Source organism: Apodemus sylvaticus, chromosome 13, assembly GCF_947179515.1.
Source record: "Apodemus sylvaticus chromosome 13, mApoSyl1.1, whole genome shotgun sequence".
Classification (NCBI taxonomy): Eukaryota; Metazoa; Chordata; class Mammalia; order Rodentia; family Muridae; genus Apodemus; species Apodemus sylvaticus.
In genome coordinates, this window is record NC_067484.1 from 73933124 (window position 1) to 73948999 (window position 15876).

At 45.2% G+C, this 15876-nt stretch overlaps 1 protein-coding gene across 1 annotated transcript; it reads left to right on the forward strand.

Annotated features, from left to right (window-relative positions):
- Positions 1-13789: 13789 nt before the first annotated feature.
- Sft2d3 (SFT2 domain containing 3) lies at positions 13790-15580 on the forward strand. The gene has a single exon (XM_052156085.1). The coding sequence runs from the start codon at positions 13922-13924 to the stop codon at positions 14573-14575; it is 654 nt and encodes a 217-aa protein (XP_052012045.1). The 5' UTR covers positions 13790-13921; the 3' UTR covers positions 14576-15580.
- The last annotated feature ends 296 nt before the right edge of the window (positions 15581-15876 follow it).

Sequence of the window (15876 nt, forward strand, 5' to 3'; positions counted from 1 at the left end):
GAGACTGGGCGGGGACCAAAGTTTCGCACCAGCACCACCGCAGCTCCCCGACGCTCAGCTCAGTCTCACCTCTGCCTAGGCAGGAGACTTGGCCTGAGGTCCAAGCCTAGAAGGTGTGGCCGGAAGCACTTTGGGGTCAGCTAAGGACAAGCTAGGACAGAAGTTTAGGAAGGAAAAGCCTGCCTCCCTGGAGATCCAGGATGACAGGACAAAAGTAGTGACGGCGCCCTCCGATTTCAGAGGGCCTGGCAAAGAAACATGAATTCTTCTTGGGGTAAAGAGGTCGTGAGCCCTCAGGAAGGTCAATGTTCACAGGGCAGATGGCCAAGAAAATGGAGCCTGTGGTGAAACAAACACGGGTCCTCAGCCTCAGCTTCCAGATGCCTTTTGCTAAGTACTGCTTCCCTTGAAAGCAGGAAAGTCTCTACACCATTTATATTATCTTAATTATTTTCTACTTATAGGTTTTTGCTATGAAACTCTTACTGCACTAGATTATGTTCATGGATGGGAAGTAAAATGTCACCCACTCGTGCTGGCTTATGTGTGCACTTAATTATTTCTGGCTTATGTTATTTACTACTTTTTGTTTTAAATATTTATTTCTACGTGTATGAGTGTTTTGTCTGCATGTATATATGTGCACTGTGTGTATGTGTGTGTGTGTATGTGTGTGTATGTGTGTGTGTGTGTGCTTGTGTGTGTGTGCCTGGTGTCCTCAGATGCCAGAATAAGGCACCTGGTTCCCCGGAACTAGAATTATAGATAGTTGCTAAACACCACGTGGGTGATGGGAACTGAACTCAGGACCCCTAAAAAAGCAACAAGGGTTCTTAGTCATATCTTTAGTCTCTGTTTAGTTTTTTGTTTTTTTGTTTTTTTTGTTTTGTTTTTTGTTTTTTGTTTTTGTTTTTTTTTTTGTTTTTTGTTTTTTTTTTTTGGTAGACTTTCCTTTGGCCGAGGCTGTCCTTGAACTTATTACGTAGCCAAGGATGACCTTAACTTTCTACTTCTCCTGCCTCCACCTCCCTAGGGTTGGGATTACAGCTGTGCACACACCTGCTTTAAGCTAGGCTGGGGCTGGAATCCCCGCCTTTCCTTTGTGGTGGGAGAGCACTCTAGCAGCTAAGCCACAGCCCTAGCCTATGTGACAGTTTTGTGTTTGCAACATCAGTGTCTTCATGGCAATGATTGAATTTTGTCACTCTCTTGGTTCCAGTCTGAGCTTCCCTGATCCTTCGGCTGCAGGGGCCTGTCACATGGTGCTGTCAGAAGCTATCCCAGGATCTTCTGGGACAAGATTCCAAGAGTCAGACGTACTATGTCAGGTCTCCAAGACAGGGCAAATGGCTGCGTGCTGTTGCTGTCACAAAACATCATGACCAAAAAAGCAAGTTGGGGAGAAAGGGTTTATTTGGCTTACACTTTTCATCACTGAAGACTGTCAGGGCAGGGCTCAAACAGGGCAGGGGCTGGTGAGGAGGTCAGGAAAGGACGCTGCTTACTGGCCTGCTCCCCAGGGCTTACTCGATCTGCTTTCTTTCTTTCTTTCTTTCCTTCTTTCTTTCTTTCTTTCTTTCTTTCTTTCTTTCTTTCTTTCTCTTTTCTTTCTTTCTTTTTTCTTTCTTTCTTTTGTTCCTTTGTTAGTTCTTTCTTTCCTTCCCTTTCCTTTCTTTCTTTTTTGTTTTTTGTTTTTGTTTTGTTTTGTTTTGTTTGTTTGATACAGAGTGTCTCTGCATAGCCCTGGCTGTCCTGGAACTCCCTCTGTAGACCAGGCTGGCCTTGAACTCAGAGACCTGCCTGCCTCTGCCTCCCCAGTGCTGGGGTTAAAGGCATACGCCACTGCCCGGCTGCTTAGTCTGATTTTTAGAACCCAAAACCATCAGCCCAGGGACACAACGATCTCTTCCATCAATCACCAATTAAGAAAATGCCTTTCAGCCTGATTTTACAGAGGCATTTTCTCAGTTTAGTTCCCTCCTTTCATATAACTCCAGGTTGTATGCCAAGTTGACGTAAAGCCAGCCAGCTCGCCGGTGCCTAACATGGCAGCAGACCGGAGGCTTGCTTCTAGGCTCTCAGTACCTGTGCGACACCGGGCTCCTCCCCTGGACCTTTAGCCCCTGAGCCCTGCTTCCCTTCCCTACCCCCAGCTTCTGATTCCCACATAACTCGGCCATTTTCGGTGCCCTCTTGGCTCTGCACTGGACTTCTGGCTTACCTGCTGGTCCCCTTTGTCTCGTGGCCCAGTCTATTCCGCTGGCCATGTTCAGTCTGGACTCTTCCAGGTGCCTCTGGTGTGCTCCCCCTCATATCTACAATAAAACCTTCTCTTCAAACAAACCAGGAGTGGGCATATCCTCATTTTTATTCACACTATGCATACATAGTTTTTTTTAAAGATCTATTTATTTTTATATATTTGAATATACTGTCGCTGACTTCAGACACACCAGAAGAGGGTACGGGATTCCATTGCAGATGGTTGTGAGCCACCATGTGGTTGCCGGGAATTAAGTTCAGGACCTCTGGAAGAGCAGTCATTGCTCTTGACCGCTGAGCCATCTCTCCAGCCCCATACATACAATTTATATGCCCAGAATTTATAAACATAACCAGTTGTCAGTTTTTTGAGGGGGGAGGGGTTGCTTTGAGATGAGGTCTTGTGTATCTTCAGTGGCCTCTAACTCCCTTAATAGTTAATGACCTCAAACTTCTGATGCTCCCCCTCTTTACCTCTTGAGTGTTAAGATTACCAGGTGTGCCACTAAGCCATGCTCTTACAGTGCTGAGACTCACCAGGCTTTGTAAAACCAGCACTCTGCCAGCTACGCCACCCCCCACCCCCTGGATGGTGTTTTTCAATCAAATCTTACACCCGTCGAGGTGGAACTGTTCACTCTCACACAATGCAGAACCTAGCTGAGGGCTGGGTAGAGATTCAGTAAGCTTTGGAGAGCTATCAAAACGGTGAGGTGGGAGTGTGGCTATGCTGTCTAAAACAACCAGCCAGTAAGTTATAAATAAGTTGTGGGCCAGGACATAAATGTCTTCCCTCTTGTTGGCCTCACTCTCTGGACCAAGAACAGGGCTCCATTCAGAAATGCTGCCCAGTAAATATTTGTCCAAAGCAAGTTGTTTGAAACATTTTGGAAAGTTTCCCGTTCCTATGCTGGCCACCTATGTTCACATGGCATGCCCGGGCTTCTGGGAAATTCAAATTTCTGCACCACACTTCTCCTGAATTGAATTTGTAGAAGTGGCAAAGTCTTTACCAAATAAATCTCAATATCTAGATGCTTTTAAAAGCAGCTTTTATTTGCTGCTTTATATTTTATGGTGTGTGTGTGTGTGTGTGTGTGTGTGTGTGTGTGTGTGTAGGCCAGAGGACAACCTCTGTTGTTCCTCAGAAACCTCGTACTTTTTGTTTTGTTTTGTTTTGTTTTGAGGAGTCTCCCTCTGGCCTGTAACTCCCCAAGTATTCTCGGTTGCGGGGACAGCAGGCCCCAGGCATCTGTCTGTCTCTTGGGTGCTGGGCTTCCAGTTGCACAGCACCGTGGCCAGCTTCTTGTTTTGCCTTTTTATCTCATGAGTTCTGGGGACCAAACTTGGGTCCTCATGATTACAAGGTAAGCATTCTACTGAACAAGCCATCTTCAAAACCTGCAAAGGAAGCTTTGCTGTTGTTGCTTTGTGTGTGTGGTGTAGAAGGGCTTTTTAAATACTGGTTTTGTTTTTTTACCCTGGGTTGCTGATGTGCATGTACAGATTACGTGCTGCTGAAAGCCTTTGTTCTGTTTTTCTGTTTCCCTTACTCTCAACCACAGCCAATACCAGACTTCCTCATTTTGATCACTTTTCAAAATGTTGCCTTGGGCACACACATGGTCTTCCAACGCCCTAGGGATACATGAGGTTTTGTTTTAAAGTCTGGTTTCTTTACAGTTCTTTGGCACTGGAGTTGCTTATTGCTCGGGGACTGTTCGGTCAGGACTGTGGGTTTCTGGGTGTTATGGTTAATCTGATTAATATGATTAATATGATTGTCAACTTGACTAAATCTGCAATCAAGTAAAAGGCAAACTTCCTTGATCAGATTATTTGAGGCAGGTTTACCCTAAATGTAGATGGCGCCATCTGGTGGCAGCCCAGATAAAGGGACACAGAAAAAGAAAGACCTACTTCTGCCTGCCCTGTCTCTCTCTAGAACCAACATCTTTAGGCTTCTGGTGTAGACTGAAGATGAGCATCTCTCAGGAGCCAGCCAGGTCCTCAGCACCACACCAGGACAGCTGAGACTCTGCTTTGGGGACTGAGCAGTCATTGTTGGGCTACTCAGACCCACCATGTATGCTAACTTGATAACCCTCCGTTCAAGGGTAGTCGTTCTTCTGTTCTTATTGAGAACCTGGACTAATACAGACTGTTGTGGGACCAGGAGTTGATTTTATTCAATTTTTTAAAAAGATTTATTTATTATTACATGTAAGTACACTGTTGCTCTCTTCAGACACACCAGAAGAGGGCGTCAGATCTCATTATGGATGGTTCTGAGCCACCATGTGGTTGCTGGGATTTGAACTCAGGACCTCTGGAAGAGCAGTCAGTGCTCTTAACTGCTAAACCATCTCACCAGCCCCAGGAGTTGATTTTAAAGAAAGAGAATTTTTAAGGATGAACTTCTCTAATAGACTTGGGAGCTAGCTCAACCCAACAAAATCTGAAATTACTAGAGACTCTCTTGGTAGCATAGAGGGCACTGAAAGTCCATGGTATAGAGTATTTAAAGCAAGATGAACACATCATATACACCTGGTTCGTTTCTTGTAAGGAACAAAGAATTTGTTGACTGTATATAAGACCTTTGCCCATTTGTGGGACCGTGAAGTAAGCAATGATGCTGACTGGTTACATCTAGCATCTTGGATAAAGAAGGAAAGGAATCTGTTCAGTGATTGGCTGGCTCCATCTAAGGGTTTCTAAGTGTACCATCCTCCAGCAGCCACAGCGCTCAAGTTGTCAACGATCAAACTGAAACGCTCATCATACAACTCAGGTCCAGCCTGGGAGGGGCCAGCAGTTAGATGACAGCACTGGTCAGACGAGAAGGGGACCCTCTAACTTGTGTGAGGTTGACGATTAAAGCTCTTGAACCATGTCAATGAGAAGAACTCAATCCAGGCTGGATGGTAAATGGCCCTTCCAGGGATGAAGATGCTGGTCACACCTCCATGAGAGGAACCCAAATCTGCCGAGGGGCCTGCTGAGGGCAGGTGGGACACAGACTGGGTACAAGCCAGTAAGGCCACGCATGGGGTCAGTTACAATAACGAGAGCTGGAATTGCTGAAGGCGTTTCTAGTCATGTCTTAGTGTGAGTTTCTGCTGCTGTGATTAAAAAAAAAAATCATGACTCAACCTGTGGAAGAAAGGGTTTATTTTATTTTGTAGTTTATAATCCGTCATAAATGGAAGTCAGGGAAGGAACTCAAGGCAGGGACTTGGGGACAGGAGCTGATGCAGAAACCATGGAGTTATGCTGCTTACTGGCCTGCTCCTCATGGCTGGCTTTCTTACACCATCTACAATCACCTCCACAGGAGTGGCACTGCCCTATATAAGCTGGGCTTACCCACATCAGTTATTAAGAAAATACCACCACAGGCTTGCCCATTGGCCAATTTTGTGGGGACAATTTCCCAATTGAGGTTGTCTCCTCTCATGTGACTTTAGCTTATGTGTTTAGCCTGCTAGCACAGTCCTGTTCTGCTCAGAATGTTTGTAGGGATACACACATATATATTAAGCAGATATTGGTGGTTTTCATTCTTCTGCTTGTTTACAATGTAAAATACACTGAAATAATATCAGTGGTTAAGAGTTGGAAATATGTATTATCAAATTTAAGTTACAGGACATAGAATGACCAAACATTCTTCAAGGACTTGGCTGTCTGGAAGAAATAATAAGTTTGAGGTTGTCATGAGATCATAATACCATGCTAGGCAGAATTAGGACCTTATAATTGACTGCATTTGGAAATAGAGCAGGATTTACTGAGAAGTGATCAGATGTCGTGTTGACAAGAGGTAGACTTGGGATGGTTGATCTTGGTTGTCAAGTGAACCGGAAATCAACTAAATGCTGCTGGGCGCTGTTGGGAGGAACTGGGCCGGCCATGACCATGTGGAGAGAGGGGAGAGGGGAGGAGAGCCCAAGTGGGGCAGAGAGGTGAGAGTGCCAAGAGGCAAGGGCGTTGAGAGAGACGGAGGAACTTTCTTGATCAGATTATTTGAGGCACCTTCTGGTGGCAGCCATGATAAAGGAACTCAGAAGTAAACTTCACTTTCCTCTACTCTGCGACAAGTTGCTCTCTTGTTGCTGCTGCTAACTCCCAATATCAGAATGAGCTCTTCAGAATATCAGGTCAAGACGCTTCTTCAGTGCACTCTTGACTCAGGAACTACCTGGTTCTCAGCCTCTCTGATAAGCAGCGGCTACCGTTGACTACCTAGACCACATCATATAATCCAATCTAATAAACTCCTTCTTCCTATGTTTATTCTGTCCTTCCTGTTCCTCCAGAGAACCCTGATGCACTGAAAAATGATTCCAAAACTGGGACATCCTGGGATAGCTTGTGTGTGAAGCCCAACATTTACACAAAGACTTCCAGCCTCCCAGCGAGGTTCTTTCTAGACTGTCTCCTTTTTCTAGATCTGTTATATTTCTGAGTGCTTTGTCATTTTTCTTGTTGCTATCATGGAGGCACCAAGTTCTCTTCTTGTGTATGTGCTCACACATACACATGGGTACATGTGTGTGAGGGTCAGGGAACAACCTCAGATATTACCTCGTAGGCACTGTCCACCGCGTTTTTCTTTTCTTTTTTTAGACAAGTTTTTCATTGCCCTGGTACTTGCCTAGTAAGTAGTATAAGCTGGCTGAATAGCAAGCCTGAGGGGTCTACCTATTCTGCCTCAATAGTACATGATTTTGGGGGATGGCACTCAGGTCTTCATGCTTCCAAGCAAATACCTTCCCAGTGCCCCTTAATCTCTTATCAAAAACAAACAGAGTCTTTTGTTATCACTAACACTTTTAGGAATGGAATTTTCCACTCTCTTTTCCAAACAAAATAAATCTCCCCAGACACAATTAAGAGTTTTTCATTCTTATGGGCTGACCCTTCTCCAAGAAGGATCACTGTACCACTGAACAGAACAGGATGGGATTGTATTAGTCAGGGTTCTTTAAAAGAAAACACACACACACAGTTTATTGGATTCAGGGTGTGGTTTAGCTATTCCAACAATGGTTATCTGTCTCTAATGGAAAGTCCAAGAATCTAGTAACTGTTCAGTCCTCAAGGTTGGATGTCTCAGTTGGTCTTCAGGCTATGATGGAATCTTGAAGAAATATGTTTTTTAAAGATATATTTATTCTATGTATATAACTGCTCTATCTGCATGTATGCCTTCGTCCCAGAAGAGGGCATCAGATCTCATTACACATGGTTGTGAGCTACCATGTGGTTGCTAGGAATTGAACTCAGGACCTCTGAAGAGCAGCCATTACTCTTAACTGCTGAGCCATCTCTCCAGCCCTAAAGAAGTAAGTTTTAATACTAGTGAATACAACAGCAGGAAAGATGAACTTATTGAGTGCAGAAGGCAAAAGCTTCCTTCTTCCATGTCCTTTCATTTGGGCTGCCAACAAAAGGTGAGGTCAAGATTTAGGGTGAGGCTTCCCACCTCAATTGTCCAGTCAACAAAATCCCTCACAGGTGTTTCCAGCTGCTTTTTTAGTTGATTCCAGATGTTGTCACGTTGACGATCAAGATTAGCTAGCACAGATGGTTCTTTGAAGGATTAACAAGATTCACAGACTTTAGCAAACTTAAAACAGAGAATTCAATTTAATAAAATTGAAGACAGATGGGGAGACATTGCCACAGACACTGAGGAAATGCAGGAAATCATTAAGACATACTTGCTAAAAATCTACTTTCCACCAAACTCAAAAGTCAAAAATGATTCATTTCTAGACATGGTATTGCCTACCAGAGCTAAGTCAAGATGGCATAGTTTAAATAGACCCATGGCATTCAATGGGATATAACCAGTTCTTAAAAATCCCCTAACTAGTGACTGGAGAGATGGCTCAACAGTTATTCCAGAGGTCTTAATTTAATCCCTAGTACCTACATGACACAACCATATTTAACTTAATTCCAAGGAATCTAATGCCATCTTCTGGACTTCATAGGCACTGCATACAGGTGGTGCACAGACATACCTTCAGGCAAAACAACCTATGCACATAAAATAAATAATATCCTTTTTAAAAATATCTCCCAGGCAGCCCGTGGCAGTGCATGCCTTTGATCCTATCACCCAGGAGGCAAAGTCAGGCAGATCTTTGAGTTCGAGGCCAGTCTGGTCTACAGAGTGAGTTCCAGGACAGACAGACAGACAGATAAATGTTCCAGTCTAGGAACAGATGAATTCAATGCAGAATTCACAGACTTTCAAACTATTAATATTAATACTCCCCAAATTATGTGTAAAGTACAAGAGTAAGGGACACTTCCAATTCTTGTTACAAAGTTATAAAACCAGACAAATAAATAAAATTTATAGTCCAATTATTTCTGATGAACATGGATACAAAAGTCCTCAGTAAAATACTTCAAGAAAAGTCAAAAAGGTCATCCACCATGATCAAGTGAGTTTCATCCCAGAGATGCAGGGATGGTTCAACATATGTAGATCAGTAAATGCAATCCACCACATAACAGATTAAGAGACAGAAAACAAGTGTCCTTCTATTAGATGTGGAAAGGCCTTTGACAAATCTAACATACCTTCTGATGAAAGTCCTCGACTCTCTGACATACTCTGACATGATAAAGGTAACACACAGCATCCCCACAGCTGGCTGCCAGCTAAGCAGAGGAAATGAGGCATTCCCAATGAAATCAGGAACAAGGGAAGAGTGCACTCTCTCACCTCCTCAAGGTGGTAGGTGAAGTCTTAGCTGGAGCAATAACACAAGTGGAGGAAATGACAAAAGAGGAAGAAGCCAAAGTGTACCTCTATTTCCAGAAAAATTCCATATAGAAGAGACTCCACATACTCCACGGGAGACCTCTTACAGCTGATAAACATGGTCATCAATGCAGCAGAATACTTAAAAAAAAATGTGTAAAAATCAGTAGCATTTCAAAATACTAATGACAAATATACCAAGTAATAATCAGGAAAATAGTTCCACTTACACTGTGTGTGTGTGTGTGTGTGTGTGTGTGTGTGTGTGTGTGAGGGGGGGGGAAGGGAGGGGGAGGGGAGAGGGAGAGGGAGAGAGATTGATTTAACCAAGAAAGTGAAAGACTTGTACAATTAAAAACATTAAGACAGTGAAGGAAAAAAACTATACAAGATGGAGCAGCCTCCCATGTTCATGGATTGGTAGAATTAGTATTGTGATGTGACCATGGCCAGGAATATAGATTTGGGTAACAATTTCAGAAACATTTTATAGTAACAGAAGAAAGAAAGCCATAAACCAATACACTTTTCAAACTGGCTGTCCTGTCAAAATCAATCTGCAAATTCAAGGCAATATACAACAAAATTATGACAGAATTCTTCACAGAAATTGAAAAAAAATCCTAACATTCATAAGAAAACACAAAAGACCCAGGATAGCCCAAACCATCCCAAATACCACCACCGCCACCCCACCACCACTACCACCACCAGTTGGAGGTGTGGCCAGCCAGATTGATCCCAGTACTGGCCTGGAGTCACTGACCAGTGCAGTGGAACCGAGGACCCGCACAACAAACCACACTGTGGCCTGGAAGGGAGAGGCCAGCAACACACACTGATGAAAAGGCGGCATCTTCAACAAATGATCAAACTGGCTAACTACATGTTAAAGAATGAAACTAGATCCTTAGCGCTCAGCCTACACAGAACTGAACTACAAATGCAAGGACCTCAACATCAGACCTGATATCCTGAACATTATTAATAAAAGAAACTTCTCTCAAAGGAATAAGGAATCCAGTTTCTTCCAAAGCCAAATATGAGTGACCATGGCTGGACAACACAGATTTAGGTAACAATTTTATACTTCTTATAGAAACAGAACAAATAATGGGTACCTCAAGCAGGTGGATTATAACAAGGGGAGAACTCTGGACCTTGGATGCTATCTGAGAACACTCTTGGCTCTTTGGTTAGTGGGAAATTAGGGGTTTGCAAAGTTAATACAACCTGAAAAGATTCCTATCTGTTGTCAAGATGCTAAGTCAAGCTTTATGTGACAGTACAGAATGTAGGTCTGACAGGGGTGGTGGGGCACACATGGAACGGACATCTGTAGGCTAAAGATCACCAAAACAAAGTATAGTTAGGCTCTGCACTAAAGCATCTGCAATGGTGTTTTCCTGAGAGATAACTTCTCAAAATACACCTTGATTTGTTGTCTTGACAGTGACTAACACACATAACATAATGTATGTATAACATACATTATGTATGTTTACACAAGCTAACCCATTCAGATTACATTCATACACACACACACATCAGAGCATAAAGGAACGGATGCTGACAAGCTCGGGCCTGAGGAATACAGGTGTGTGCCGCAGTTATAAAGCCACCATGGCTCATCTGCTGCATCCTCACTGCAGGATATTTGACCACGTTGTGAACCCTGAGATTGTGTTATTTACTGAAAATGCCTGTTTCTAGTTGTGATTCCAAACTAGCACACACCTTTAATCCTCCCAAAAATGAAGGTATAGCCAGTTTGTAGAAGAAACTACATGATTGAAAGTGATGTCTAATTGAGTGTCAGGCAAAATGAGGAACCAGAGAAAGATCTGACAGAATGGGACACGCCCAGCTCTCAGGAGAAGAGGAAAAGATAAGCATTTAAGAGGGCAGTGCAGAAAGAGAAAGGGAGAGCAGGCACTTTTATTGGTAGAGTTTTACAGAGACAGTTTGAAAGACAAAAGCTAGACACAGGTGAAGACAGAACATACAGAGAAATGAGAAGGAGCCAGAAGACAGATTGCTAGGGTTAGTTGGAGAACAAGCAGACAAATTTAGAAGAGGCTCAGAGAAGCGAGACTGAATCAGCCTGGAGAGGCGGCTAACCCAGAACAGCTGAGTTGAATCGGCCAGCCAGAAATCAGAAATCAGAAAACAGAAATGTGAAAACACTCTAGGCCTAGATTAGATTGGGTGGAGGGGCTGGAAGCTTCCAGGACTAGGCCTAGGTTAGTAGAAAAGGCAGTAAGCAGTGGACACAATTACGTCAGGTGAATTAAAGCAGCTTTTACACATCTTAGCTACCTGGAGCTCATGTCTGTTAGTGGACCAGCAAGATGGCTCAGAGGGTGAAGGTGCTTGTCACCAAGTCTGATGACTGCAAAAGCCAGAAACCCACATAGTGTAAGATTAACTCCTGCGTGTTGCTCCACCTGCAGGCCTCCTGTCACAGCCAAACTAAATTAATGTTAAAAAAAAAAAAAAGCATAAAGTATTTGTTAATCCCTTTGTGTGTGTGGAACAAATTTGTTCATGCAGCAAAACCACCCATCACCATGGACTACTTCTGCAATGCGACTGAGGCTGTGACAACGGTCCTGCCTCTGGTTCTAAAGAGCTTATGTGCTTATGTGTACATGTGAGCATGTGTGTGCAGGTTCCCCCCCCCCCCCACACACACACCAAGGGCCAGAGGCAGGAGTTGGACTCTGGTGCTGGAATAACCAGCCAGTGGTTGTGAGCTGCCAATGTAGGCGTTGGAAACTGAACTCCTTTAATAACATGGATGCAGGTGGAGGCATAAAGAGCAACGTTTAAAAAAGAAATTGTTGTGGAGAAATTTCAGCGCAAGGTGTGCTTAGAGTCCATCAGAAAGATACAGACAGGAAGGAAGCACTCGGCTGCTCTCTCCTAGCTGGTGGCTGGCGACACCTGCTTGTCTCAGAACTCTGAGAGATGGAAAGTTACAGGCAGACTATGTGACCGGGCCACCATCAGAAAAAGGGGGCAGTTTCAAGCCCCAAACTATTCATTAGATAAACCAATAGGATGAGGGAATTTGGGAAGGGGGCACGTGGACACATCTTGGCCTTTGAGAAATCTCTCAATCTCAAATCTGGCAGCCAATCAGCACCCCTGCCTCTTCCATCTTCCCCCTATGCTGTGCCCTTCTCTCATCTTTTGTATCTGTTACTACAGATCAAGCCCCTTATCTCCTACACAAAGGCCTCTATGTAGCAACCAACAGCTTCAGGGGCATCTACTAAGTCTTGGAGGGCATTTACTGCATTGAAAGACTGCTGATTCACCTGGCTCGTCAGCCTCCTAGAAGGCAGTCATGAGACCCTGTCCTAAAAACAGTGACCCACAATGTAAACTCTCACAGTTCAGACTAGTACAACACAGAAAGTGTGCAGGAGGAAACAGTAGTCCTGGGACACCCGGGTAGTATGGCCTGTGAGCAGACACAGGCAGACATGGCTCCACAAAGGTGAGGATGGCACACGAGCAGCCCCAGAAGAGCCGGGGAACTGATTGGAATGTGCCTGAGTATTTCCATCGCTGATGCAGGTGACAAAATAATGTTTCCGGGCTGTGGGAAGGTAAACCAAAACAAGAGAGAGACACATCTTGGGTAGACAGTCAAGACAGCACCTTCCGGGAGCATTGCAGGAGAGGAGCCAGAAGATCAGGGAGTTTGCTGTGAGACTATCTCCTCAGGAATATCAGAAGCTATAAAGAATCATCAACATGACTGCCTAAACAGGAGTTGAACAAGAGATAGGCTAGAGTGGATGGGGAGAGATCAGGAGATGTCAACCCACCCTGCACGAAGAACTATAGACACTAAGGTATGCTAAGTGAGACAAGAAGTCTTCCCCTGGTAACAGTACGTCAACTGGTTATCCATCAATACCAGTTTTTGGTCTGTTTTGAAAACACGCAAGTAACATTATACAGGCTGAGCAGGTCATACTTGTATGTGGAGACATATGTGCATGTAACAAGTAATGAAGAAAGAGCTCCTGAATTTGAAAGAGATCAAAGACTGTTTGGAGGGAGGAGAAGGGGGGAATGTAATTATAATCTCCAAATACAAAAGTAATAACAATTAAAACAAAACGAAAACTGGAACCCAGAAGAGTTGGTTGGGGTGGGGGTTAGCCCCTTATCAACTCCACTTTCAAAGGAGATAGCCTAAACTGTAGTGTGGATTTTTAAATTATCTTTATTTTTTTTAATGTGTAAGGGCAATCTGCCTGCATGTTGTGCGTGTACCACACATGCCAAGGGCGCAGGCTTTCCTGGAACCGTAGTAACGGGGTGTTAGTTGCCATGTAAGTACTGGGATCCAAACCTGGGTTCTCTGTAAGAGCAACAAGTGCTCCTGCCCCACTGAGCCATCTCTCCAGATCCTTCGTTAGAATTTTGAGGTAACCATAAACGTGTAGACACAGGAAAGAAAGAGAAAGAGACGGGGAGGCGGGGAGGGAGGGAGAGAAGGAAACAGAAAATTGTTTACCCTTTCCCCAGATCCCTCCATTTAGCAGTTTTAGCAATGTTAGACACCTGACAGTCAATATTCGTGTGCCAGCAGTTGTCCCTGTGGATCCTTTTATTGCGATGGCCGCTCTCGTGCCTTTTAGTGCTGACAGGACTTACTCGGTGACTAAAACACAAAAATCAGGATCTGGTAGCCTAGAGACCACAGCTGTAACAGCCTGCTCCAGGACTTCCGCCAAGCTTTGGGCACCGTCCTTCCGCCGAGGCCGACCAACCGCCACCCGAGGATCTAGCTACTTCCGGTTGCGGGTACCCGGAAGTATCAACCCGGTTTCTAAAGCCACTCGGTCCGAGATGGCGGATCTCCACCGCCAGCTGCAGGACTACCTGATGCAGGGTAAAGCGAGCAGGCCGGCAGTCGCAGAGCCGCTGCTCGGTGCGAGGGCAGCAGAGGAGCCTGCGGCCGGGGACAGAGCTGCCGGGACCTGGCTAGGCAGCACGGCTTTGCGATGGCCGTGGGCACGGAGCCCAGCCGAGCCGCCACCCGCGGGCTCGCGGTGCATCCCAAGTGTGACGCGAGGGCAGCGCCTGGTGGCGGGCGGCCTGTGCCTGCTGCTGGCCGCGCTCTGTTTCGGCCTGGCGGCGCTCTACGCGCCAGTGCTGCTGCTGCGCGCGCGCAAGTTCGCGCTCCTCTGGTCGCTGGGCTCCGTGCTGGCGTTGGCGAGCGCGGCGCTGCTGCGGGGCGGCCCGGCTTGCGGCCGTCTGCTGCGCGGCGAGGAGACGCCTTCGCGGAGCGCGCTGTGCTACGCAGCCGCCTTGGGCACCACGCTCTACGCCGCGCTGGTCCTGCGCAGTACAGCGCTGACGGCGCTGGGCGCGTGCGCACAGGTAGCCGCGCTCCTCTATGCGTTGCTAGGGCTCCTGCCCTGGGGCGGCATGACCGCGCTGCGCCTGGCGCTTGGTCGCCTAAATCGCGGGACCGGCCTAGCCAACGCGCTCCCGGTGTGACAGTCCCAGTCTCGAGGAAGAGGAACCAGCCAGGCTAGGGACACTCCACGGTACCCAGGCGAACAAGGGCAGGGCACCAACCGGCCTGCGCGGCGGAGTCCGTGCGCTTGAAGCAGCTGTCAAGAACTGATGCACGGGCGGCTCAAGATCCTTTGGCTTCAGTGTCCTGCGGTTCTGGGTAGCAGCGCCACTGGCGCTCTGGAGATTACTCTCTTTAACTGCTTTCCGCACTGAACTGGCTTTACACGGACGTCAGTGTTAGCGAGGAAAAAAGGAGAAACGAATAGCTTTCTGACTTAACTGCTTTTGGAAGAACTACGTTCTACTTTTTGTCATTTAAAGAAATGCAGGGGTATGTTTGGTTCAGCAGGTTTCAGTTCTGCTGCAGCTTTCCAAAGCCTTATTCCTATTCATTGTAAAGCAATCCAGATTATTGGATTAAACAGTAAACGTAACCACTGGATTTAAAATAGTGATTAGTTAATACATTCTACCTCAGGGTTTTTCGTCAGTTAAGAAATATGGTGCTTTATAATATTTAAGTGTAAATATTTACTTGTCAAAGCAATATTCTGGACCAAAAAGTATATGTGGCAAAATTTGCAAAGGTTTCTGCAAAAGGAATCCTGGGATACAAGACATTTTTACATCTGCAGTTACCATAGTTGTTAAAACAAGTTTTCATGGTTCCTAACTTTGCTGGTTGTTAAAAGTCCTACACAGCTTGATACTAATGTTGTGTAAAATGTTTTTCATACGTAATTGATATATTTCCTAGGTTCAGCAGGTAGTTGTTCTTATGGTGCAGGGACGAATCATAATTTATTGCCAAAAACTCGGTTCAGTATTGAGTCTTGATGCACTAGAAAGTAAAGGGTATTCAGCTTAAAAATGTCACACCAGTGTTCTCACACTGGACTGTCACATCCCATCAGTTCACTTATAATGCTGGTGGATGGGTCCAGGCGTTTTTATGTATAATAATATATAAAGCATACATGTTTAGCCGAGTTGAGACTCATATCTGTGCACTGGCTTTTACAATGAGAAAGTAATTATTTTCCAGGCTGCTCCATGTTGCTTTAACAGGTTAGGTCAAACAGTCCCCCGTGATGTGATTCCATACTGGCCAACACCCCTTCACAGGTTTCCAAGACAACTCGCCTCTGTAGCCCCTAACACTCCTTTTGCCATGCACTCCAGGCAAAGAGAGCGACCCACCTCTCTCAGGAAAGGAAATTCTATTTTCAAGTAGTGATGAACATTTTTTATGTTACTATGTTGAAGGCTTTAAAATTCTG